General features: G+C 49.4%; 1 protein-coding gene across 1 annotated transcript in view; it reads right to left on the bottom strand.

The window, feature by feature from the left end:
- Positions 1-1760: 1760 nt before the first annotated feature.
- The window catches only part of PPP1R13B (protein phosphatase 1 regulatory subunit 13B), a 52753-nt gene continuing 26701 nt past the window's right edge, over positions 1761-27812 (bottom strand). Inside the window, exons 4-16 of the mRNA XM_065870935.1 lie at positions 19901-20002; positions 17540-17714; positions 16525-16721; positions 14258-14398; positions 11309-11489; positions 7651-7820; positions 6788-7289; positions 4921-5645; positions 4267-4404; positions 4063-4196; positions 3281-3447; positions 2371-2570; positions 1761-1802 (exon numbers count right to left, since the gene is read on the bottom strand). Of these exons, the coding sequence (XP_065727007.1) occupies positions 1761-1802; positions 2371-2570; positions 3281-3447; positions 4063-4196; positions 4267-4404; positions 4921-5645; positions 6788-7289; positions 7651-7820; positions 11309-11489; positions 14258-14398; positions 16525-16721; positions 17540-17714; positions 19901-20002 (2874 nt within the window). The remainder of the gene's footprint in view (positions 1803-2370; positions 2571-3280; positions 3448-4062; positions 4197-4266; positions 4405-4920; positions 5646-6787; positions 7290-7650; positions 7821-11308; positions 11490-14257; positions 14399-16524; positions 16722-17539; positions 17715-19900; positions 20003-27812) is intronic.

Below are 27812 nucleotides of genomic sequence, written 5' to 3'. Positions count from 1 at the left end.
GGGCAGCAGCACCCGCTCGCCGAGCACGCACAGGCGCAACTAACCCTACACGTGCTGGAAACGCAACTCAAGTACTCGGAGCTTACCTAGTGCAATATGTACACAGTTGATTGATTAATGCTCAGAACACCTCGTGCTTTAGAATGTGTCTCATCGATGCCTAATTGGGGGTGGGAGAGACTGAGCTACACTACTGCTAAAATCTTTTTAGCATAATCTATACCATGTTTTTATGAGTGCCCACGTTTACTAGATGGTTCTGGCCCCTTGATGTTCGTTCCATTAATTCTTCCACAGAAGTGATCTGGGCAGTGGTGACTTGGCCTGATTTGTACTGGAGCGCATCTCACAGACTGCCCGTTCATGTGTCACTCATCTGGGGCTATGAACAAACCTTTGCTACTTCACAGGGGAAGGAACAAGATTTGTGTTTTGTACTTTTCACTATTTCCCTTTATTAAAATAATTGTACAACAATTTGTATATAAAGCTTACGATTAAAACCTATTTTGAAAATACGGATCAGGCCTCACCTCGCTGTGTCCAGACAACCTGAGCTTCACGCTCAGCTCAGTTCTGGCTCCAGAACACAAGACTCACTCCCAGCCTCCGGTGAGAGACAGCAGTTTACCGCGTGCACGTTTACACGGCATCCGCAGAGACTGCCTTGCAGGGTGTTCGCTTCCCATCAGCGCTTAAAGGTAGGTGGCTCTACAACAAGGACCTACACGTGTCTGTACGTAAATTACACACAAGACTCACGCATGGAAAATAAGCTCAGGGCCTGGATTTTAATGAGAGAAAAAAACATTTCCAACATGGTTCTGACAGTTTCGAGTGGTTTAGTCAAAAATAGTTTTGGTATATAAAAGCCTGTACGTACAGTTGACGCCTCAGGGAAGTGCCTTACTTGCTTCAAGTCTGGAACCAGGCAGGTTATGGTGTCACGGCCGGGACCGGGGAGCCGGGGCCCCTGCCCTCCCGCCCCCATAGCCGCCCCCGCGTCCACCGCCTCCTGGCCCATGGGCTGCATGTCCACGCTGGGAGGGGTGGACCACACCGGGGCAGCACAAGCCTGCAGAGAAGGCAGTGCTGCACTGAGACTCCTGACCACGTGTCACTTGATTTTAAGGTCCCTCGCATCCACGGCCCGTCGGTGACCTAGACCAAGGCCTGGAACAGGAAGTGGAGCCCACACACCAGGCACCACTGCTGGACAGAAGTCTCCACACGGGGCCTCGTTTGGTGATGAAGAAACGCATGTGGTGAGGATGAATAAGGTGCCCGGGTTTCTGTGATTTCTAGTCAACGTGAGGGCAGGGCTCTAGTGAGGGGACGCACCTCACGGCAGCTGCAAGTTTTCATTGTTGGGGCTGGGGTGACACCGGGAATGAGGGACGACGGCCTTGGGGCCCAAGTGTGTGACAGCATTCGTCTTCCTTGGCAACCGACCAGGGGTTAATTACAGGGCTTCTTACTGGCAACAGGGGCAGTTGTTTAGAAAGCTGGGTATTTATTTGGATTTACAGTAACTGGCAAAAGTCGGTCTTCCTGGAGGCGAATGTCTCTCTCCCAGCTGCGGGCAGACCAGAGAAAGGGCCTCACCTAGAACCTGCTGGGCTTTCACATTGTGGACGCTGTCTGATAAAGGGAGCACCAGTAAAGCCATTTCTAGCTTCAGCTTCCCGGGGAAATGGCAGAATCATCTCTTCAGTGGCTCCTCGTCGCTGGAAAGCCCGTGCGGTGCTCCAAAGGGAAGTTCAGGCCAGTGTTCGCTGTCGGGGTTTGATCCGTGGGTACAACTGGGAAGCAAGGGACAGGAGTTAGGACAAGGGGACGACCCACTGGGCAGGAACCCCTTCCAGAGGCCAGGCTGCCCTCAGAAGTCCGCACACCAGCTCCTTCAGGCCGAAGTTCAGCTTGTCACCCTCCTACGGGGAACTTCCCAACTCCCAGGATACCCCCATTCCTCTTCCCCTCAGGGCACTCGACGCTGACACTATGTCTGTAAGGCCCCTAAAGGTGCCTGGCAGGCCCACGGTGTCCAGTGACTGTGTCACGAAAGCATCTGCCAGCCCCACCGGGCACAGAGCATGAGAGCAAAGGCACGGCCCTGCCGAGGGTCTGAGGAACCATCAGGAGCAGCCTGCAGTCGCCCTGTCCCCACCCCATTACCGACCCCACGAGCAGAGCACTCTGTGAGCAGCCCCTGTTGGGGGGCTCCGGCAGATGCCCCCCCCACGGCTCCCATGAGGCTTGGAGAAAGGCAGTCTCCCGCCCGCAGGACTGGAGCCCGGGTTACGCCCACGGGCAGGTAGAGGGGACAGCTGGCTCCGGCACGGGGCCCCAGGTGCCGCGCTGAGTGCTTACCCCCAGCAGGGTTTTGGGCACGTAGCCCTCCCGGTCCCCAGAGCGAGCCCACCACCAGTCCGTCTCGCTTTCGTCCTTGCGCCTCAGGATGGTGAGGGCATCCCCTTCGTGGAAGGACAGCTCGTCACTGTTCTGGGCCTCGTAAGCCCACAGAGCATACACCACGCCTTTGTTCATCACGCCCAACTTCTCCTGCACCCCTGGGACGGGAGAGCAAACGGTCAGGTCTCCATGGAGGGCGGGCTGCAGAGAAAGCCCCACAGCAGGACCAGAAGGGACACGCTGCTGTCCTTGGGCAGCCCGGCGGGGGCCGCAGTGGAGCGGTCAGAAGCCAGGCCAGCTGCCACCCTCTGCTTAAAGCCAACAGTCCCTTCCACGTCCCAGCAAGAGGACCGTGGCGGAATCTTTGTGTCCAGAAGCAATGCAGTGTTGTTCTAAAAGGCGTTTCTTAAGGTGAAACTTATAGCCCACACGCAGAACAAACTCCCAAAAGTCGATGACTGAAGAAGCCGCGGGACTTGCTCTTGGGAAGCACTCACCACCAGAGGGACGGAACCACTGCGACCCAGTCAGCGCACACCCAGGACTCGCCTGCGGGTCCCCAGGAAGGCCGGCCGCCCCCCCCGCCCCACCGCGCCGCAAGGCCTCTGTCCTGGGAGCTGGGCCTGGAGGGCATTGCCTGTTTCATTTGTCACTTTGTCCCTAGGGTCTAAGGTAGGCTGGGCCCACAGGTTCTCCCATCGGGTGTAGCGTGGATGGCCTGTTGACTGTTTAGCCCTTGGAAAACCCAGCGCAGCCTAATGGAGAAGGGAGCTTCCCTCCCCCACAGGACAGGATGGGAGACCCACCCTGGGACACCTCAGCCCTCACAGGCCTCTCCCCTGGGGACCCCCGGCCGCCCGCCCCGCACCGTGTAAGAACTGGGAGCACTGGGGGTAGCCTTCCTCCGCCTCTTCGCACTTGTCCGCAGCAGTCTCAACGTCGCTGATGGTGGAGGCGAAGATGGCGGCGCCGCTCTCCACCAGCTGTTTGCAGAGGTGGACGCTGTTGCAGGAAGCGGCGCAGTGCAGCGGCGTCCTGCAGGGACAGAGGAGGTGCTCACGCCCGGCCGGGTCCCAGGCGGCCCCCAGGGCTGTGTGCTCAGCGCCCCGCGAGCTGCTGTGCTGCTGCCTGTGTAGTGGCCTCACTTCTACTAACAGTTTGGGGCCACACACACGTTTCTGAAAAGGGCGGGCGGGGAGCGGACTGAACACCGGCCCGGAAGCTGGGTGTTCACAGTGCGACAGCACGAATGTCCCTCACACCAATGATGTGTCCCTTACAATGGCTGCGACAGTGACGGCTGTGTTTCACCACAATATACAAAAAACAGCTGTTCAAACGCAGCACTGCAGACTGCTGCCTGAAGCTCACGATGAGACCCACGGGGCACAGGGCCTGCGGCGCAGCGGCCGGCCTGCGAGGCTCCCCTCCACACAGGCTTTCTGGCCGCTTGAAAACGTATGGATCAGCAGAGGCTCAGCCTACAGTCAGCGGTCAGCCACGTGAAGAGCGTGATCACGGCCGAGCCTTTAACAAAACCCCTGCGAGAACGAAGACCAGGAGGACACGCAGGCCTGGGAGCAAGTTGCCACCCTCGTCCTCTTCCCTTCTCCCCTTCTCCCCACCACCCCAGCGCCCCGGGGCCCTCACCAGCCGTCGCTGTCGGCGGCATTCACGTTGACCCCGAAATCCAGCAGGAACTTCACAATCTGGTGGTGCCCGGCACAGACGGCGTTGTGCAGCGGGGTGATGCCCTCGTCGTTGGGCTTGCTTGGGTCCTCCACCTAGGACAAAGGGCGCGTGAGCCCCAGCCCTGCCCAGGGCCACCAGGGCTGCGGCCGCCCGCCCACTCACCTCGTAGATGATCCTCTGCACCAGGTCGAACTCCCCCTCCAGGGAGGCGTCGAGGAGAAGTGCCAGGGGGTTGAAGCGGACCCTCAGCCCGTGCCCCGTCCTCTCTGAGTTGGGCTTCTTCAGGTTGGTCCGTTTGCTCTATCGGGAGGAAGCTTTGGATTTCAGGGTGACCCCACGGAAGCAGGCCCGGGGGGAAGCGGGGAAGAGGGGAGGGCCGAAAGCCCAAGGCAGAGCTTCACCCGCAGCCCCGAGTGGCTCCGGAGGGTGTCTCTGCCTCAGGGGCCGGGCTGTACCATGGGCACCCGAGAGGGGCAGCAAGCGGGGGGGGGGTCACAGCCGAGCCCAACTGCTTCCGCCCCGCCAGCCGTGAGGGCCCCCACCTGCCTCTCTCCTCCTGCAGCACTGCCCTCCCTCCAGGGCTCTGTCTAGAAGGTTCTCCTTCCCCTTGCTGCCCGCCCGCCCTTCTGATCCCCACATGGCTGCCCTTCCTCAGGGCCGCCTCGGGCCCCCAGGCTGGCTCTCTGGTAAGAGGCCACCGCGCCTCGTGCCCCGGATGAGCCCCACTGCTCCCAGCAGCCCCGACGCAGGCACGCCCCCCACAGGCACTGGCTGGGTGACTAGGGAGCCGTGGCCCTGGTCCGGGGCGGCACCCACCGTAGGGGCCGCCGGCGGGGGCGCGGCGGGGGGAAGCGATGGGGGGAGCGGCGGCTCAGTGGGCGGGGCTGCGGCCACGTTGTTGTTGTCGTCCTCGGCAGGCTCAGCCGTTTGGTGGGTGTTCAGGGGACAGATGGGCCCCTCCGGTTCGGGGGAAGGGAGCCGGTTATCATTGGCATCCGAGGCGGGGGCAGGCTCGGCCGGGAGCGGGGCCGTGGGCAGGGTGGGGCCGGCCTCGCCCAGGTTCCCGTTGGCAGCGGTGTTCCCATTGTCCACGTCGGCTAAGGAGCCCAGGAAGTCCCGCGAGGGGCTGGGCTGGTAGAAGGGGGTGCCCTCCATGCCCCCAGCCAGGGTGTTGAAGCGCTGATACAGCAGCTTCTGGATGTTGGGCCCGCCGGGGCCCTCTGGCTCCGTGATGGAGCCGCGCTTCTTCAGGGGCCGGGGCGCATTGGCCAGCTTCCTGCGCAGGGCCTCCAGGTCAGCATCGCTCTGGTAGCGCAATGGCGAGTGCACAATGGGCGTGAGCTTGGTGGGGCTGAGCGGCCGCGGCAGGCTCTCCACGGCGGCCCCGTCTCCGGGGGCGGCAGGGCTGTCCTGCTCTGGCTCCTTCTCAGCACTTTCTGAAGGCGGCAGGGGATGCGAGACGCTTGTGGCCAGCGACCCATGAAGGAACGGTAGCGGCGACGGGGATGCGGAGCCGGAGGGCAGAACGGGTTTACCGTACACTGGGGAGACACAGAGGACACCCACCTCAGCAGCCTGTGGCGTCTGGGGCCTGCTCACCGGGCACCTCTGACGACACAGAGATGGGCTCCTACAGAGACTGTCATCTGCCACTGAGGGTGCTAAGTCCCCATATTCAATCCCAAAGGAACCTGCTGCTCACAGAACCCCACCAACTCCTTCTGGAAGGTGGAGTGTCTCTAGTTTATCAGTTTTTACAGAACTGGGTCTTTCTCAAATGAAAAAGAACAAAAGGTTGCAAACCTGCCTTCCTGCCCTAAACAGGTGTTCACTGTTTCCTGGCCAAGGAGAACCCACGTGACCTGGGACCAAGCCAAATGATGTAAAACGCAGGCCACCTCAGAAAGGAAGGCTCATCCGGTGGCCCCGGCAAGCCTTTCCCCCGTGGGCCAGGGCCTGCCACAGGCCCGTGCTGGTGTATCCACCTGGGAGATCTCTGGGCACAGGGTGGCCTGGCCTGCCTAGGGATTCTCAAACTAGATTCTAGAAATGTTCTGCAGCCCACGCCCAAGAACGTCTGAAGAAGCCCCAGCCCCGCCCAGATGCCCAGGATCCTGCCGCACAGGGAGGAATCACCGTCAGCCTCCGTATGCGGGCAACTGGGCTCTGTGCTCACACCTGCCTCCCCAGGAGGCCCGGAGCTGATGTTCCCGCACCCAAACCAGGGCTCTTCTCCCCTGTGGGCTCTGGGAAAGGATCCCAAAGCAGCAAAACCGTCCCCCCTCGCATCACCCCCTAGGGGCCTGGCTCAGCTACTGCTAGGAGGCCAGGGGGATCAGATCCAGGCAGAGCTCCTACTACGCCAGCTCTCCAGATAGGTCCTGTACAAGTTACTACGAAGCAGGAGGAAAAGAGGAAATTCCAAAGTGCCAGCCTTCCGAGACCTGGATTTACTGAGAAATGTGGGCAGGCGGGCGCTCAGACAGGAAGTCAGAGAGCTGTGGTCCACCTGCAGAACTGCTCTATGCATGTCATGTTTTACCCCCATCTCACACAGATACCCAAGGCCGCACTCTATGTAAAATCCTAAACAGCACGTGGCCCAAAAGTAAGGATATGGATTGGCATTTTCTCAAGTACGATTTCCTCACCCCGAGAGATGGAGAGTGCAAACCCACCATACCTGCTTTAACCGACTTATTTAAGGTGCTGTGCGCCGCTGGCTGGTATTTCTTAGGTGGCGTGGCTTGCTGGAGGTACATGGAGTATATGGAACTTGAATTCACTGTCTGTGGTCCTTTCCTGGGGGATTGTGGCCTTGACCCTTTATCAGCCAGGAAGGGCCTAATGGCCACAGTTAGTGGGAGTTCAGGTTTGCCGTCTCCAGCTGGAAAGGCAGGCAGCCCCGCCGGTGGGTACGTGGGACTTGGTGGCACAGAAATCCTCTGCTGAATCTGCTGGGAGGACCCTGGCTGGTGGGGGCCAGCCGCAGGGGGCAGCGGTGCAGGTTTCTGCCGACTGGGCAGGCCTGCGCTGGGCCTGGGCAAGCTGCCCTCCTTCCTCCTCTCCAGGGAGTTTGTCGAGCCTGGGCCCACAGGTGCAGGGCTTGGGTACGTCCCATAGCTCGGGGGCAGCTGCTTGCCGACACCAGGGATGGGAGGTGGCACTTTACCAATCTCGATGCCCTAAATTTAGGTGTTAAAAAGAAAGACAAAGTCATCCTTTGAAAAGTCAAGCACGTTTCCATCCACGGTCACAAGAGCACAAAGCAGGACTTGTAATCCTTCAAACAGGCTTGTGACCAGGCACGGGGCACGCCGTGGGGGTGAACAGCAGGGTGAACGACCCTGACCAAAGGCCTCACACCTGTACCCCACTCTCGTGCTCAGCGTCCATGAACTCCTTCGGACTTGGGGATGATTTGGACACCAACAGGATTAATTTGCCTCGTGACACTTCCTACCACTTAGATAAAGACGAAGGCTAAATAAGGATGTAGTCACTCAGGAGCTTGTTTGTGTTTTGTGACAAAGACAAACGGCCTACCAGCTTCTCCGGGGCTCCCAAGGCTGACAAGGGCATAGGCTGGCTCGAGACGGCCCCCTGCTTGAGAGGCCCCTCCACGTTCGGGTCCTTCCAGTCCACACTGGCGATCTGCGTTGGTTTCACCAAAGAGCTAGAATTTTGTTTTAATGTTGGCCAGTTTCCATCATTGGCTTGAAAAGAACACAGAATTTAAGTAAAATTTTTCTTGAAATTAGTTGAACCAACGTAAGAATAACCCCCTGCCAGAAGCAAAAATCACCTTCTGGAACACCATGCTCTGATGGAGCTCCATGACCAGGAGGCGCCCCCCACACACACCGGCTGCCGCGCGGCAGGACGACCAAGGTCGGCCTCTGCCGGCACCGCCTCACCAGTGCCCACGTGCGGTCACGTGTGCAGAGACTCCATGACCAAGCACAGGGCTGCTCCAGCCCGGGCGAGGGGCCAGAGGATTGCAGAAACATTCTTAGCGCCCACTGAAATACAGGTCAAAGCCATTACATCGACACCAATGAATAACATAAGCGTCGGCACTTGGTTTTCAAACACTATTTACAAATACAGACAGCAATATAAAAAAAGACATCTTTTGACTTCATAACAGGTTTGACCTGTACTGCTTCTAGTATTAAAAGAAAGATTTGACTTTAATCTGTTAGAAATTTCCACCCTCTTAAAGTAATTCATGATCACAGGAGGACAGTACAAGTTCCCAGTGATTGGAGTAGCAGGCTATTATTCTGTTGCAGTGATTAGAAAGCCAGTCAACCCAGCATTTTCAGGACAGCCACTGAAAAGGTATGTTTTTTAACATAGCGTCTTCCAAACTGAGAAAGGGTGCAGAAGCATTCCCTGGTAACACAGGCCCACTCACAGTGAGCCCACAGGGTTAGATCTCAGCCCGCCTCAGGCCCCTGCTTCTCTCCGCAGCGGTACAGGGCTGGACCGGAGTGGGAACCCTCCCAGCCATCAGCCGTATGGGAGGGAAAGCAGCCAGGGGCACTGTTCTGGGCCCTCCTGTAAGAGTAGCACACCCTCGCCTCTCCTCCCATCTGCCAGCACGGGAAATCACCCTCCCTTACAGCAATTGTGCTTGAGCCCAAACCTGCGACTCACAAAACAGGAAGAGCAAACTCTCAAATCCACTCTGCACACAGCCATACAAGGCAGCGTCAGCGCAGTGAGGATGAGAGGGCCTCTGAGTGCCCGAGCAGCGACAGCTCCTAAGCCAAATCTTTCTCTGGCAGCAGCACGGCCAGCCCATTGTGTCCACTGCTACTCTGGCTCAGTTCCTCCATGGCTGGAAACCACTGCAGGCTCCAGGCCGCTGCTAGGGCCCTGGTGACGCATTCCCAGGCCTTAGTCAAAACCATCGCTTTGCTCTGTGTGGCCCATCAGCCTCTTCCGGGCCAGAAGTGTGTGTGCTTTCACACCCCCTTGGTTGTATCAGGCCGGGGGGTGTGTGGGCCAGAGATGCACAGGCTCACCAAGGACGCACCGAGGTGCAAACTCCGGGCTGAGGGGAAGATGGACAGAGCCTGCTGCTGACTCAGGAGGGAGGATGGGGCTGGCCGTGGGGGCTAGAGTCCCCGGCCTCTCTCAGGATCACATAAAATGCGGCCCCCAGCTGCTCCTCAGATCCCACAGCCATGGCAGAGTTCGCAGAAATCAGGCGCAAAGGGACTGGACAGGGACTAGGAATTTTCTTTCTTCAGGATGAGGCAGGAGGTACAGAAGGAAGACCATTTATTATTATTATAAAGGGACAAAATCATCTGTAAGTATGATGGGAGATTCCTGTACTGAAGATAAAACTAAAACCCTCATAATGAACTCAGAAAATCATCTTAATTTTGTAAAAACAAAACCAAAAAACCCTTGCTGGGCCAGCACCTGTCCAACCCTTCCTGAGGATGATCTGGTGTTTCGACCCAGCCCAAATCTCACACCGGTTGAAGGTGGGGACCAATTAACATATATGTGGCTTCTGTCTCAAGCCTGAATGCGAGGAGCAGGCCTTTGTCAGTTTGGAAGAACAGCCACGGCTGATTTGGCACTGTCACCAGAGCTTCCCACCGGACCTGCCGGCCAACATACGGTTCGCAAACGGGCTTGTGGGGCGCTGTGACGAGCCACAGTCAGGCCCAACGTCGAGGTCTGACACTGCCCACGAGCTGGTCACTCTGGGTTTGCCACGGCCATCTGTGTGACACGGGAACCAGAAGGACAGCCGACAGCACAGTTAGTCTCCCCTGGGAGATTTTCTCACACCGGCTCTACATCTGGGCCGAGATACTGCCCCCCAACGTGGGGGTGACACAGGTCTCCTGCGCCCACTCACCCCACAGCAGAGAAGGGGCGAGGCTACTGCTGAACCTCCGGAGGACACGGTCTCCCGGCCCTGCGAGGGGTCTTCTCCCAGCAGCCTCTGTGAGGCGGCCTAGCACACACCCACAGAGAAGAGGGGAAACTCGAGCCATCCTCAGCTCGGGGCAGGTTTGAGATATTTAAGCAGAGAAGGAGCCGGCTGTGCTAATTATCTGCCATCGGCAATAGCTGAATATATACTCCCACCATCGGGTGGTTCAAACTATAAATAACAGCTTATCAAAGAAAGCTGCAATTAGAGTTTCATGCCGACCACGTACTCCACGTGGCTTCTGAGACACAGCCACGAAGAGATCTGAGCTGGGCACGTGGCCCACGAGGACTGGGAACACCTCCTCCCACATGGGTCAGAGCAAGCCCCGGGTCCTCCAGCGGGGGGCAGCAGTGGTGTTGCTGCTCAGACCAGGTGCCAGGCAAGAGAACTCAAAGGGACCAAACGAAAGACCAGCACAAATCTACCACCAAACCTGGAAAAACGTCCTCAAAATGTAGCCCTGACCCAGTCAGCACTACTGCTGTCAGGCATGTCACCTGTGCTCTGTGATTCCGTGTGTGATGGGCCAGCATGGCAGCCCTGTCATATACAAAGTCTCACTGCCAAGGAGCCCTGGCATCTCATGCATCAGTTTAAAGCACAGCCGTCTTCCTCTGAGCACACAGTGCAGAGTCTCCGTGGAGACCTGGGCCTGCGCTCGGCTAGGAAGCTGGGGGCGCCGCAGGGGCTCCATGTCATCGGGACAGCTACGCACCGGCTCGGCGCTGGGGCCCGAGTCCGGTCACACCGCACGATTCAGGGTGGCCAAGAGCCAAAGGGGTGGTCTGTGGACTCTCTGGTGGACAGAGACCATGCTGGGTAGGGAAGGCAGAGCAGCTACAGGCTCTGCTGACGTGGAGGCAGCCCTCTGCCTGGGCCGCAGCGTGAGGACGAGCGGCAGCCCAGGCTACAGTGACGCGTCCCCTGCCGCCAGTGAGCACCCTCACAGGCAAACAAAACCTGTGGCGGGAGAGGCTCAGGTCTTAACTAATTTGTGTTTTAAGAAGCCACACAGTAAGGACACTGAGTCCAAAAAAGAGAACCTGTTCTTGTTTTAGGATCATCATTACTGTGGTGGCACACAGCTCCCCAAATGCTGCCCTAGAGGACAAAGTGCCTTGGAGGACACATCACAGAGGCTGGGTGCAACGTGGGAGTCTTCTCTGAGGCCACTGTTCCCCCCACAGTCCCCCTTCCTGCTCACTCTCCCCCCGAAAGAGGACCCAGGCCACTCACCGGATTTGGATCTTCCGTGGGCAGCACTTGAGGCGATAGTGAGAGACTGGGGCTTTATGGGGTCTCCGGGGGCAGGATAGCTGCCGGCGCTGGGAACCTGGATGTAAGGCCCCACCGCAGCGACCCTGCCAGGCGTGCTCAGGGGTGACTGTGGCGACGACGTGCCATTCACACGGCTCAGCTGTAAAATGGGAAGAAATCAGAGTCAAGATTATCCTCAGTTAAGTTCTTTTAACTGTAAGCCTAGTATGACCGACTGCTCAGATTTGAGCCCATCACTCAACAGTTCATACGTAGGAAGCTCCATCACCCTAGAAGATCAGTATCTGGAAAGGGCAAGACTTCAAAAAAGGGCCTGAACCCACAGTCCCACATGAGTGATGCTCTGTGATAACACCTACCTGTTTGTGAGTTATAAAACCAGGAGCCGAGTGTGTAACAGAGCAACCCCTCAGGACCCCTCTGTGTACATAACCCTCTCACCTGGGGATGCACTCCCTTCCCTGGGTGGGCACAGAGGCATCGTCAAGCCTGGGCTCTGAGCCTGGCTTCAAATCCTGCTCTGCCACTTACTCGCTGGGCTGCCTTGGGCAAGTGATGCAACATCTCTGAGCCTCTGTGCCCATGTCCGAAAATTCAGGATAAGCGTTGTTTTAAGGACTGAATGAGCCACGCAGGACAAAGTAATAGGGTCTGGAACCAGGTGAGACTCTGACCAGTTCCCTGAAGGCAGCTCTGCTGTTCTCAGCAAGGACACCAGGCCACAGCCAATGACACTGGTCACGTGACACTGCCCAACAACAAAAGCCTGCAAAACAGGGATCTGACTAGAGAAACACTGACCCTTAGAGTTCCCCAGACAGGCTCTGAGAGAGCCATACCCATCCTACAATTGTTTGCAAGATTCTGCATGCATGAGCATGTGTCATTTTGGAGAAAGCGTCCATGATTTTGACAGTTGTTCAAAGGTGCCTAAAACCTTTGGGTTGGAGACACATCTCTGCAGAAGCACCAACTTCTTCAGGGAGATCCCTTGAAGTATCAGATGGAATAAGAAGTAATATTTATGTAGCCATCTGTGACGGTTAATTTTACCTATCAACTTGGCTAGGCTGTGATACCCAGATATTTGGTCAAACATGTCTAGATGTTGCTGTAACGGTATTTTTAACATTTAAATCAACATACTTTGAGTAAAGCAGATTGCCCTCCATAATGTGGGTGGGCTGCATCCAATCAGTTGAAGGGCTTACAGAGAAAGACTGAGGTCCTCAGAAGAGGAAATTCCACCTCTAGACTGCCTTCAGACTCATGCTGCAACATCCACAGCTCCCTGGGTTTCAGGCTGCCAGCCAGCCCTGCAGATGTGGGGTGTGCCTGCCTCCACAACCGCATGAGGCAGTTCCTTACAGTCAGCCGGCTGATCAGTCTCTACACACATGTACACACAGAACTGATTCTGTTCTCCGGAGACCCCTGACCCACCACTACTAAGACTGTAACGTAAGCAAGCATGGAACACGGGCACACGTCCTCTCCCATGCACTGTGTGTTGTTAATTGAGAGAACAAGGAAATCATTATCTGAAATCATGGCATCGTACAGATCAACCATTGACCTTTAAGCACTCTGGTTAAAAAAAAAAAAAAGTGTGGATTTGTAAATAAGAGACTTTTCACCTGAGACCACTGATCACAACGCCCACAGAAGTGGCAGTACCCTTCTGCCTCTCGTGTCCTCCTAACCCATCCCACCAGGCGAAGCTGCTGAAGCCTGCACCTTGCCTCCTGAGAGCTACCTTCAGAGCAGCAGGAGCTGACAAGAGGACACCTGTCAACCGTGAAAGCACCGGTTTTGGAGTGTGGAGAGAGGAACTCTGGGAAGCACTATCCCAGCTACCTGGCTGCCTGCTCCATTTCCACTCCTGAGGGCAAAGTGCCAATCAGCTCTCCACTCAGGCACTGCTCCCCTCAAACACTGAGCACCACTGGTGGAACGAAAGGTCAAGTGCTACATCCAGCCAGAGACACCACACACAGCAGTCCCTTATCCTCCCACAAACTCCCAGCGATGCATACGCTCACGAAGCACTGACAGCAAGACTCAGGGACACCCTGCCTAACAACAGGGCTGGGTAACATGACCACAGGCCCTGGAACATGGAATTTTACACAGAAGTTACAAAAGGAATGAGGTAATAATGACCTGGAAAGATACCCATATTGCAGTTCAAAAAAAAAAAAAAAAAAAGATTAGGTACAGAACAGTGTGAATGATATAATTCCTACAATTCCATTTTCAATTAAAAATTGAATACCTTTCTCTCTATATTAAGCAGAAGACTGGAACCATTAATAACTACCATCCCTGGAGGAGGAGAAGGATGGAAGGGACTTCCACATTTTCCTTTAAATATTTCTGCACTGTTTTAACTTTCTTCCAGTGAGTATTTACCACCTTTGAAATTCAAAATACCAAATAAAGATTTTTAAAAAGCCCTAACTCCTTATATAGCACTTTTCTCAAGAGTTTACAAAGCCTTTCCACATGGGTTATTTCTCAGAATCCTTATAGGAATTCTCAGTTCACAGCAAGGACACGAGGCTACACAAGGTCAAGGAATTTATGCACATGGCGCAGCTTAAAATGGTTGCTGCAACTCCAGCGCCAAAGCTTCCCCCCAGTGGAAAGGAGACAGAGCTGCCTGGGGAGAACGAATGGTGAGGAGCGGCGCACCGGGCGGTTTTGATCCATACATACACCAGGAAACAACTGTGTCTTTGGGAACATGAGCTTTCTTCTGCTGTCACTTCTTATGGTTTATGGCCAATTTACGTTTACCAGCTATGGCAAATGGGGGGCAGAATGGCATTACAGTGAAGATGTACACTTTGGGGATGAACCATTTTCAGTAGTTTATCTCACAGAAGTATTTTCTTTTTCACATGCCTGAATTTTTTTCCCATAAAGACGTTCACGCAGTTCGTTGATCCGCTTGTCCATCACGGCCACCTCCATGTTGCGCTTATTCAAGAGCTCCTTCTGCTGCTGGAGCTTTGAATTCTGCTCCTGGTTGAGCTGATTACGAATCTGCAAAATAGAAAACACAACATTCATGATTTGTATTAACTAAATAGTCAAGTTCTCATTGTTAGGGGGATTAAAAAAAGAAGAAAAAAGCAACATTTAGTTCTTACGTGTATTTACATACAGGCATCGTCCCCTGTATGCTAAATATTTTACAGATACAGCACAGATGAAGCCGGAACATATTTCTTATGGAACAAAAAAAGAGCAAATATCTGCAAATGTGTCTTCTTCAAAGCGTACGGAATGACTAGTACCAGTAATGACTGTGGGACACCATGCCTGTGGTCCTAGGGAACGGGGGTGGGTGGGTTCAGTGACATAAGGAGGGGTATCTGTTCTGCCTCACACAGTCCATTGAATGTGGCAGCAGGAAACCCAAGGATGGCCAAATCACCAAGCAGAATGTTCTTGTATCATTTTAATGGGTTATAACAAGCACTTTTAAAAAATGAAATAGAGAACAGAAAACATGAGAGTGCACTGCACACAGAAGGTTAAGTCCTGTCTTGCTAAACTCTTTCAGATGCATGCATGTACTAGCACATACATACTGGCATATGTGTACAGACAGGAGGTAACATGTACTTTATAACCTAGACTGCAGTCAAAAAATTGGAAATATATATAAATAAATGTACTACAGTCATCACACTTTACCAAAAATAAATCCTTAAAAAACCCTGCACTTGCATGAGGGAGGGGATATGAGGACATATGTATACGTATAGCTGATTCACTTTGTTATATAGCAGAAACACAACAATGTAAAGCAATTATACTCCAATAAAGATGTTAAAAAGAAAAAAGAAAAACCCTGCACTTTTAACAACTGCTTAAAAATATAAAAAGTAATAAATTTTTATAACACTTTGTTTCTATGCGTGTACATTACAGAACTTAATGGCAACAAGTGAGTTTACTCTCTGTAATTAAAAATCTGCATTTCGTAAAATGATATAATACTTTCTAGCAAGTACTAATATAACTGCAAAACTTGTATCTGGCTTGAAAAATCACCTGCTGGGGACTTCCCTGGTGGTCCAGTGGGTACGACTCCACACTCCCAGTGCAGGGGGCCCAGGTTCAATCCCTGGTCAGGGAACTAGATCCCACATGCCATAACCAAGAGTCTGCATGCTGCAACTAAAGATCCTGCGTGCCGCAGCTAAGACCTGGCTCAGCCTAAATAAATATTTTTAAAAAATCACCTGCTGAATGACAGTTTCTGAGAAATGGGAATCTTAAGGGTTGTTGATTGTGTCCTCCCAAAATTCATATGTGGAAGCCCTAATCCCCAATGTGATAGTATTTGGAGATGGGGCCCTTGGGAGGTAATTAGGCTTAGATGAGGTCGTGAGGGTGGGGCCTTCATGATGGGGTTAGTGTCCTTATAAGAGGAGGAAGAGAGATCAGAGCATGTGCAGACACAACAAGAAGGCAGCCAGGAAGTGGACCCTCACCATGAACTGATCTTGGACTTCCAGCCTCCAGAACTGTGAAACATAAATGTCTGTTGCTTTAAGGCAGCCCAAGCTGACTAAGACAAGGATTTAACAAATAAGCATCTATCTTGTCAAAACACAGTTTACACAGAGGCCTTAAGTATTATCTAAAGCTTAATTCTTTACCAGTTCATCATATTGCCAATTAAATTCATACTGAAATTTCTGTACCGAAAACATGCTAAGTGAAAGAAGCAAGTCACAAAGAACTACAACTGCATGATTCCATTCATATGAAATTTCTGGAATAGGCAAATCCATAGCAATGGAAAGTAGAGTCATGGTTGCTTAGGGCTAGAGGGATAGGGGGTTGTGGGGTGATGGCTAAAAGGTGTCTTTTGGGGGTGATGAAGATATTCTAAGATCAACTGTGGTGGCATATACAGAACTCTGTAAAGATACTGAAAACCACTTAATTGTATGCTTTAAATGGGTGAATCGTATGCTATGTGAATTATGTCTCAAAGCTGTTTAAAAAATTATTTTGTACTGAATACATTTTGTGCCTACTATTAAATTAGAATCCATTAATTTGTTTCCAGTTCCTGAGGTTTCCACACTGAAAGAAAACTCAAAAGATAAGGAAGTTTTAATAGAATCATTCCTCAGACCCAGGTGAGTTACCTGTAGCTCTTGGTACAGTCTTTTCAGCTCCACTGCTGCTGGTCCTGTCAGCTTGCCATTGTAAGACTGGAACCCATTCAGTTTTCCCTTTTTTAAATCTTCCAATTGCTGACTGAGCTGATCAACTCTTAAAATTGCAGTCTGTACTTCTTGCTTCTTTTCCTGGAACATGGCACTGAACCTTTCTATTTCGGCAGCTATAATTTCCCACCAATTAGGAAAAAAAAAAAAAACATAATTTAGTTGATATTCTTTTTTTCATAGTATTTTGTTATTTTTATTTTGTGATTTCTTCATTTCTATCCATTTAACTCAACTTTAGCATCATCTAGTGCCAGACCTTGGAGAGAAAGTTGTAATATCCATAATCCAAAACACACTTCAACAAGCCTTTGGAACACAAAATGTGACCGCTCATATGACAAACAATTAATTTGCACTAATTATTGAATATTTTTAAATTAGGGCAATATTTTTAAATTAGGGCAATCTGTCCAAAAGCTATCTTGGTCAAGCCACTTAGGAATCTCAAGGCACCAAAGAGACCAAAGGCTCTGAGAGGGCAGGACCATCCAAATCTATCTTGCTTATTCTGTAACATAAAGTAGGTACTAACAGAATTGACTGATGAAGTAACAATCCACGCACACAGAAATAAAAAGTGAGCATTTGTATGCTTTATCTTAATACACAGATAGAATTTATGCTGTTCAATTAAAACAGACCCTCATGATGAGGTGAGTCTTAAGAGTACCCTAGCCCCAGTCCAAAGGGCGGCTGCAACCAAGGGAACAAAAGGATCTCTCTACTACATTGCTAAAGCTGCAGAAGATTTTCTAAAATCTCTTAATCTAACCAATCCATCCAGTTAGATGCAGATGACAGAGCAAAGCTTTAGTGCTTTTCTACAGCAAGATCTGAAATCAGCTTGTGACTGAGAGCATCTGGAAGCTGGCCTCTGTCTCACGTCATCTACGCCTGCTGAGTGTGGGTGCCAGTGGGCCGCGGCACGTACACAGATTGCCATTCATGATTTTGCTGTAGTCTACTTGTCCTCTCATGGCACGGATCTTCTTCAGTTTATTTTCCTGGGCTTCAACTCTTTCTTTCAATTTCTGAAGCTTTTCATTTTCAGAAATAGACTGCTGCTGACGGCGCTCCTGTTGCTTTAGAAAATGTAAACGCTGTTCCTATTGAGAGAGGAAAATAGCTAACTTTGAAAACTGAAACATACAGTAACTTTTGTACACTAAAAAAAGTTTAAGTGGATCCCTCAGTATTTCCTATCTTAATGAATGTTACAGAAATGCCAGCCACGCTTTCACCTCCATCCTGTGTGTGAAGCCCCAGCAGCCTAAGCTTCCTGCCGCCAGTACCAGGTTTCCTGCTGCTACAAAGCGGCTTTCAAGGGTCCCTTATATTAACCTCCTAAAGGAAATGAGCACTGAGTAGCAGAGGATTTTATATTGAAAAGAGATAAGGTGAGCAGTAAGGAGATGAACCTCTAATCTGCTAAGTGACAGGAACCTTTGAGGAAGGGTTTGTTTTCTTTAGGATTAGTTCCTTCAAAAGTAATCAAACATTTTATAGTCAGACAAGAACAGGACAGTCCTACAGCAAAAATATATGCGATACTCTTCAATAGTTTTTTTCCCTACTCATGTGAAAGCACACCTTAAGGGTAACAGTCAGTATTATTCATGGTCCCATCTGTATGCATAAAACATACTTAAGAAGAGGCTTAAGTGTGACTGTGTAGGCGTTACACACTGCACACTAAGGGAAGGGAATATGTGCTTCAATGTGGAAAGATCAGCATTAACTTGTGAATTACACTGCTGAAAATATCTAAGATTTTTTTAAAATAGCAATACTCTTGGATCAATATTTGGAAAGAAAATAAAAAGTAGAATTAGAAAATTTTATAATGACATAATACCACGTACATTTCATCTTAGAAATGGAATGAAAATACTTTCCAATTACTTTTAATTGTTCTTTATTCTTGTAAATCCAATAAACTTTGTAAGACAACTTTTAAAAACAAGTCCAACTTAAACTATTATTTATATAAAAGTGGACAGAATCACATGGTCATTCAATAAATGATAAAAAATTGAACTGGACATTTGGTTCTTAAGAAAATCTCTCTACAGAGCAAGCATGAAAAACCTAGGTAGTGGCGTTAACGTGTTCTCTCTACAGCAGTTTCAGAACATTTACGATCATTAGAACATGAAATCATTTTCAGCAGGCATGGGTGATAGGTCTGATTTTTTAGTCCAAGACTAAACCATTATTTAGAAAAGTTTTGAAAGCAAGCAGGATCCTGTGGGGCCGTCCCAGGTACAAAAGCCTTTTCTGCGCCCCCATTTCTGGTTTGTAGGGAAAAGGCTTCAGATTCCTATGCCTTCCCTGAGCCCTAAAAGGCAGATTCAGTTACTAACCAGGGAAGTAAGAGAATGCAGGAACCAAGGAGGAGCAGTCAGGAAACAACAGGGTCCTGGGCTCCTCCTCCAGGGACACACAGAACGATGTACCCTTGAGCTCTTCTGCAGGAACTAAGGCCCCCACCCAGGTGGAGGATGCTAACTCCACGCTGAGCACAGACTCCGGAACACCAGACTGTTCGCTCACCACCAACGAATCAGAAGAAAGCCACACACCCTGCAGCCCTCCCCTAAATTTTGCCTATAGAAATGCTTCCCTGAGAACCACCAGGGAATTCAGATTTTTTGAGCATGAGCCACCCGTTTTCCTCACTTGGCCCTGCAATAAACCTTTCTCTTTTCCAAACTCCAACATTTCTGTTGTGGTCTGTTTGGCCTCACTGCGGGTCGGCAACAGTTTCAAATGCTACGACAGAGTTTCAACAACAAATCTAGTACTCAGTGTAAATAATGAGTGCTGATGATGCCGTGCACCAAAATAAACCAAACAAATTCCTTGTAGGGTGGGATAAAGGGAAGCCACTGTCTTGGGGGCCCAGGGCCAGTGTCTTATCACAGGTCATTGGCTTCCTCTAGAACACTAATGCCAACTACATCAGCCGAGAACACATCCAGAGGGAAAAAGAGGGGACAATGGAAAGCATCCTTTCTTTCCCAATTTTATCTACAATTGGGTAAGGCCAACTGTTTCCTGTCCCGGGGGGTTGTGTGTGCAAGTCAAGGGTCAGATGCTCTTGTTCTGATACTTTCCCAACTTCAAGAAGCTACAGTATGCACTTATGATTACAGAAGAGATAATTAAGAAAGATATTGTGTTTAACACTGTGGCGGCATGGTCCTACTTGCAGGGGTTAGCCAGGTAATCTAAAGTAATGCCGAAGGACACACTTGTTGAACATTTCCCCACCGCTATTTTAATAACTTACCTTGGCAACCAACATTTGCTGCTGGTTTTCAATTTGCTGTTGTTGCCTAGCTGCCATATCTTGGAGTTCTGAGAGGGTAAGTTCGACACGTGGATTTCCAATCTGCAGGGAACAAAACAAACTCAGACTGGAATGTATGTTTATCTGCATAATCATTTTCTCTAGTGTCAAAATGCACACACATCAAGATTTTTAAATAGGTTCCCTAGAAGCTAAGAGAAGATAAATAAGAGAAGATAAATAAGTTTACTTTCTCATAAGAACTTTTCCTCCTAATTGCTGACTGCTTCTATTAAACTTATTTGAGTAAACTGGGATGTCAAATGTTTAAGGATAAACAACGTAAAAATAAATGTGTAGGGCTTCCCTGGTGGCGCAGTGGTTGAGAGTCCACCTGCCGATGCAGGGGACACGGGTTTGTGCCCTGGTCCGGGAAGATCCCACATGCCGCGGAGCGGCTGGGCCCGTGAGCCATGGCCGCTGAGCCTGCGCGTCCGGAGCCTGTGCTCCGCAACAGGAGAGGCCACAACAGTGAGAGGCCCGCGTACCGCAAAAAAAAAAAAAAAAATGTGTAGGTGACACCTTAAGGACAAATGTCATTTCACTGCCACCTGGTCTCAAGAAGCTGAAATACATAGAAGATTCTAATATACAAATATCTCATTAAAAACAGCATAGGTATGGCCTACACCAAAGATTGACCCATTATTGACAGAGAATTATCTAATCTATGTGAAATAAATACAAAAAGGTAACACGTCTGGAGGAGTGGCAACAATGGAATTGGAAAGCATGTCCATTCTCTGTTAATGATAAATAATTGCATCAAGCATTTTTATTATGTTCATCAAGAACCTTGCACTGAAGTAATGACTTTCCATTTATGAACTCATTTAAGCCTCAAAATGACACTCTCAGGTAGGTATCATTATATCCCTGGTCTACAGATGAGAACATGAAGCAGAGAGTTCAAACTGTGCCACAGGTCAGGCAGTTTGCACGGACAGAGTAGGCTTACTGCTGACCATCTCATACAGCACAGTCTTTACTAAGCATGCGCTACTACGCTAGACGTGACACACGCGCTGTATCACACAGTCTTCATAGCGAACCTCTGTGTCGGGCAGATGAGCCCCACAATGGGCAGGAATCCCAGGAGAAAGGTGAAGGGACGTGGCTAAGGGCACAGAGCTGACAAAGGGACAGAGCTGCAATTCTAGCCACGTCTGTCTTCCTCCCACCTCCTCCAGCCCGGCTGTGCTAACCACACAGGTGCACAGCCCCTCCTCAGAGCTCCACTTTCTACCTCTAGGCTCAAGTTCAGTCTCAGAGTCCCTCCTACCTCCCTTGCGCCCTCTTGTAATTCTTCACAGGGGTACCCACCCCTGTTCCTCTGGCTCCAGTCCTCCCCAAATCGTGTGGTGTTCAAGCCCATTCTGGACTCTTGGAAAATGGAATCAGGATCTGTTCACCGGTCTTAACTGGACCACGTTTATCTAACGTCCCGAGAAGGTAATATGGAGCAAGCCCCTTTTCAAAACTAGATATTGTAAACTGCCAAGTTACAGAAACTTCATTTGAAAAGAGATTGGTTCGTTCTCCAGAAATGCCCGGCAGGACTGTCACAATGCCCCAAATTTCTGCTTTAATACTAATAAAGGATTCTAATTTCTACCTATTGAGATTTTCCAATCACCACAACAAAAGGTATTTTTAAAACTCTCAGAACTTTACTCCTTAAACATATTTTTCACCAGAGAAAAATGAAGTTCATGCAACAAATCTTTCAATTCACATTAATTTCATAATTTTACAACTTGAAGAAAAAACAAAAACCTGTCTCTTTGGTCTCCCCTCCACACCAATGGCTTAGAATAACAATGAAAAGAGGACAGAGGAGAAATTTAACTGTTTGATATTCTGATATTCATACTCGTGAACAAGAGAGAGCTCTTTTTATGTGTTGTGTCATATGTGTATTTCTAACTATAAGACTAAGATATACTCTGTTGTCATAATTCAGGTATTATATCTTATGTATATACTCATATATATTGTAATTTAATAAAAGTTTATTGACATAGATATCACAAACAGAAAACTGTATAAATCATAGTGTTCAGCTCAGTGAGTTATTTCAGAGTGAACACACCTGTGTAATTTAACTGTATTTTAAACGGGTTATAAAAACACAAGCCACCATAAATTTGTAAGTCAACAGATAGGCAACATTTTACACTTTAGTACATATTCCCTAATTTGTTCAATGTGAAAATTTAGAAGAAAGCACCTTTTCAGAGTTTTTTAAGAAAACAGAAACCTTTGATGTAAATTCTATCCTTTTATGACAGGCCTATCAGTATGCATTCTCTCCTTGTAAACTAAAACCCATAGGAACAATTTAAAGCTCTCCATATGAACTCAATTTATTCAGACAAACCGATGACCTAATTCCTTACTTATTTCTTCTCATTGCATCTAATAAGAAGAAATCAAATCCTGTTCACACGGGCACATCGAGGTCCCTCATAATGGTAGTTATCTGATGAGTTCAACTCCAGGTCACAGGGAGGACAAGTCACTTCCACGACTAGTAAACCTAGTGGAGAAGTTCTCTCGGTCACAGCCCAACAGGCTTCTAAAATACAGGCCCAGAGAAAGGAAACAGCTCCCCAGCCTTCCACCTGCTGCACCATCCTCCCAGTTGGACTGCTGCCTGGGGCCCCAGGGCTCAGGGTCCCCTCTCCCGCCAACATTCTACCTGGATTCTGAATTCCAGGGCTGGTATTTATGTTCCCAGTGAACGCGGGTTCACTCTCCAGCCTGACACTGATGTCACCCATCTCCCACAACAAACAGAGCCCACCCAAGCCCAGGTATAACGGACTCCCCACCCACCCCTACCCCCAACAAGCTCAGAGAAAATCAGAAGCCTCTTGCCCCCAGCCTTCACTTATCTGGGCATATCATCCGCTTCTTTCTCCAAGCGTCTACAAATCTACTTGAGGGAACAATGAATTAAGAGACATTATTCCTCTAACTTACAATACTTGTATTGCAATATATACAAAACTCTCACCTGACAGAAAACTTGTGCTGGCATGCCCTGGCTAATGAGAGACTCTCCACAGGTCCCAGTGCATCCAACGCCCACAGCGCCCAGCCCAGTGCATGGCCACAGGCTCCGATCAATGATTAACATTTCTTGAATGAATTTATAAGTTAATATTTCCTCATCCTTCCACCACACCCTGATCACGCACCTACAGAGACAGCATCTTCTCAAACTTAAAAGTCCAGACTTCTTTTCATCCTGTCTTCCTTCGGGGAGTCGACATGCTCCTCACCATTTTATCTCCCTCCCCAGATCTTTCCCCACACCTCGTGAACCCACGTTTCCTCAGGCCCCTATCACCTCCCTTCTGACGATGTCCCCTAACTCCTGTCTGCCTGGAAAGGCTATAAGCAGCAGTAGTAAAGGAGCTTCGTAGAAGAAGAAACTAAGCCATGTGCTCAAGACCCCAGCAGGAGTCAGAGACAGAGGGGGGACCAGCACCAGGTATTCTCTATTTACACGACAGGGTGACTGTGAAGGGGTCAGGAGAACTGGGGCTTTTATTTTTTTTAAGTTTTATACACATTTGATACCATGGTAATTCGTTTACCCTCGATATGCCAGATATAATCCCAGATACTGTAAGCAATAGGAAAGTAAAACGCAGTTTCTCCCTGTTTTCAATGAACCTCGATTCTGCTGAATGGGATAAGAATCTCACACGGGAAGCAATGAAGTTACCCATCAGATTCAACTATGAGGAGCAGAGCCTGAGCTCAGCTCTCCATACTGAAGAGTCTCATGTGAAATACAAAGAGCATTTTTCCAGCGCAGCAGCAAGGACTTGACGCATCACCATGCACTCCTGTGAAAGTGTGCTGCTCAGCCTGGCGCCCGTCCTGGAAAGCCTGTGAACAGCTCAGAAAAGCAGAACATTTCACAGCACCACACTCAGCTACCCTGCGTCCACTCATCATGAGAACTGTGGGTCTGAAAATAAAAAGTGCCTCTTAAAACCTCCTACCCCAGATGAGAAGCTAAACCCTCTTTACATTATTGTTCCTGACTTTACAGAAATTCCTCATAAAAATATTATTTCACGGGCTTGGAAACAGATCCTCCAGCCCAGTCAAGCCCTGGATGACTGTGATCCTGGCCAACATCTTGATTACAACGTCATGAGAGACCCTGAACCACGCAGCCAAGCCCTGATTTCCTGACCCCTAGAAACTATGTAAGATAATAAAATTTACTGTTTAAATATATATATACACACATATATATAATTTCACAACACTTATAATAAAAGAACACATGATTTTCTAATTTTTACATTCCTAAATTTAAGATTAGCCACTTAAAAAAATTGATATGCATATATTCTAATCCATTTCAGATACAAAGTTTCAAAAACATCCATAGTGGTAATAAGTTAACAAAATGAAGTGACAACAGGCTACTTTAAGAAATACCCAGTGAAGTTTTTCACGTTTACTTTAATTGAGGCATAATTTACAGACCATAAATACGCCATTTAAAGTCTACTGCTGAATGAGTTCTGACCACTGCACATCACAGTGTAACCACCAGTCCAGTCAAGACGGAACACTTCCATCATCCCAGAAAGCTCCCCGCTGTGCTTCCCAGTCACCTCCACTCCCCCCGCCCCAAACCAGCCATCTGCAGGGGTGGTGCTGGTTGTGCCACGATCATCACTGAGTCCCGCGTCCTGGAGAAGTTCTCACAGACAGGGTCACTTCCTTGTGTTGGGCTTCTTTCATTCACCACGACGTTTTAGAGATTCATCCACGTTATCACCCGTACCCGGAACTCGTTCCTTTCTGCTATGAGTAGTATTCAGTCACGTGGATATAACAGGTTTTGTTACCCTGTCCATCTGCTGGTGAGCATTTGGGTTATTTCTACTTTTTAGCTATGAGGAATAAAGCCATCTTGAACATTCATGTACCAGTATTTATGTGGACAGACGTCCTGGCTTCTCTTGGGTAACTGAAGGGGAACGGGTTGATGGGTGGTCTGTGTGGTTAAGGGCTGGTTTAACTGACACAAACTGCCGAACTGCTCTCCACAGTGAAGCGATGTTTTACACTCCCACCAGCAATATATGAGAGCTCTAGCTTCTCCACATCCTTGTCAACATTTGGTGTTGTCAGGGTTTAAATTTTAATGATCCCCCTTTGAAATAAAATGCTAACCTCCTGTTGAAGAAAAAATTCCATATAAATGGTATTTTGATAATGAAAAGAAGCATAAAAATGTCCTTAATGAAGCTATCAACCCCAAACGCACGATGATCAGATTTTCAATAAATAAGCTAGCTAGGGACTTTCCTCGTGGCACAGTGGTTAAGAATCCACCTGCCAATGCAGGGGACACGGGTTCGAGCCCTGGTCCACGAAGATCCCACATGCCATACAGCAACTAAGCCCATGCACCACAACTACTGAGCCTGCACTGTAGAGCCCGCGAGCCACAACTACTGCAGCCCATGTGCCTAGAGCCTGTGCTCCGCAACAAGAGAAGCCACTGCAGTGAGAAGCCCGCGCACCACAACAAAGTGTAGCCCCCGCTCACCGCAACTAGAGAAAGCCCGCACACAGCAATGGAGACCCAACGCAGCCAATAAATAAACAAATAATCTAGCTAGATTTGCTGAAATTTAGATAGAAAGGGGGGCTTATTTCCCAGGCTAATGTCTCATTTGTACTAATTATGTATATGAGTCATGACTCAGAAAGCTATCAAAATAAAGTATGTTTGACAAACAGGCTATCAGAACTAGATTTTTTAGATATTAAACAACTACAACTCACTTGATAGTTGTGGTTAAAAGTTTTAGATCACAAGTCAGTTGATAACATGGCTTTAGTCAAATGTATTTTTGTCTCCTCGGGTAATGTGTTTGATATATATTTTGAAACTGGTGTTACAATAATTTAGTTATTAAAAATATATAATAAAGCTTCTAAAACAAACCATTGTGGACAATTATGCAATACGCTCATCTTCCATCCTAGGTCTCTAATGATGTCTTGTAGATTTTCAGTCTTCCCAAATATTAGTAAGAAGACTTAGCTTTATGTCCCATCTGAGGTGCTACTGAAAACGTTCTGCCAGCATGCACCGAATGTGCTTTTCCAATATGTGCCAAAACCATCGAAGACTGCACTTCTGTCTATGAAAACAAAAAGTTCATCACCTCGCACAGTATGTGTTCAGTTAATGACTCTTCACTCTCACAGTTCCTAAAAAAATGACACCCTTTTCCAGACAACTTTTTTTGGTATAATGACATCCAAAAACACATTAAGCGGGCTTCCCTGGTGGCGCAGTGGCTGAGAGTCCGCCTGCCGATGCAGGGGACACGGGTTCGTGTCCCAGTCCGGGAAGATCCCACATGCCGCGGAGCGGCCGGGTCCGTAAGCCATGGCCGCTGGGCCTGCGCGTCCGGAGCCTGTGCTCCGCAGCGGGAGAGGCCACAACAGTGAGAGGCCCGCGTACCACAAAAATACCCAAAAAAACCCCCCAGAAAACACACTAAGTAAGTGCTCTATAAGAAATGATATTGTGACATTAGTTTCAAGCAAATCAACAGTCACCAATTTACTCACCCCAACTGCTCTGCATCAGAGAATAGGACGTGGCCCAACCCTAGAGCGAGTGTCACGGCTGGTGAGTCCCCACGTGCGCTCTGAGCACACGCGCCTGGTGAAGAGGCCGAGGGGCGTCTTCTTCAACCCTCTGCTCTACTGTGCACAGGGCCTCCCCCATCTGTTTTCAAGTGCTCTCTTATTTAGCTTTTGTTACCCTAAAGATGCTTTCCTGTCCTATAACTTTAAGTTCAGTTTGAGTGCATTATCCCCAAAAGTTGAAAAATTGGTGAAGAAAATTACATAAAAGGAAGAATTTACATTTCAAAGTCATTCCAAAGAAAAATTCTCTTGCATCCCTCTCCACCAACCACACCTACTGTGAAGCCTTCTCCTCCTTTCACAAATATGACACACTGTCATTGCATGACATTTCATGTCCCAGCTGTATTCATGTGTTATTACTTCTATCATCATGACTTCAGCGTTCAACTCATATACTTTATATCTGTGAAAACAGTTTGGGAATCAACAGTCCCCCTTTCTTTATCTCCCAGGCTGTGTGTCCGCTCTCTGCTGCTAACGGATCACACCTAACCTTGGTATGAGCTTAAAACAGTACACATTCATCATGGCTCACAGCTTCTGTGGGTGAAGGATTCCCGGGCAGCATGACTGGTTGGTGCTGGCTAGAAATTCCTCCTGAGATGGAGTCAAATGTCAGGCAGGGCTGTGGCCGTTTTAAGGCCCGCAGGATCTGGTTCCAAGATGGCTCACACGCATGGCTACCAACTGCTGCTGGCTGCTGGTGGGGGGCCTCAGTTCTCCTCCAAGTGGGCCCCTTCTCAGAGCTGCCTGCTCCAGTGTCCTCGTGACACAGTGGCTGGTTTCCCACGGAGCAAGCAATCCGAGAGAGAGCTGGAGCAGCTATCTCCTTATGAACCAGCCTCAAAGTCACACAACCTCACCTTCCCCACATTCTGTCTGTTAGGAGCAAGTCACTAAGTCTTAGAGAGGAGGGGAATTAGGCTCCACCTCTGAAGGGAGGCATGTTAAAGAATTTGCAGACATATTTAAAAACCACCACATCCACTGACTGTGAAGTCTCGTGAAGACTACAGACTTCTATCGTTCTATCACGTACTACTTAGAAGAGTTTGGCTGTTCCCAACAGCACTGTCACCATCCGAAGAGAGCGTTTGTGAGTGTATGTTTAGGAGAGTAAGATAACAGGGCAATCAAGAGG

Source organism: Phocoena phocoena, chromosome 2 (genome assembly GCF_963924675.1).
Source record: "Phocoena phocoena chromosome 2, mPhoPho1.1, whole genome shotgun sequence".
Taxonomy (NCBI): Eukaryota; Metazoa; Chordata; class Mammalia; order Artiodactyla; family Phocoenidae; genus Phocoena; species Phocoena phocoena.
Note: the sequence above shows the minus strand (reverse complement) of the source record. Positions and strands in the feature narration are given on the sequence as shown.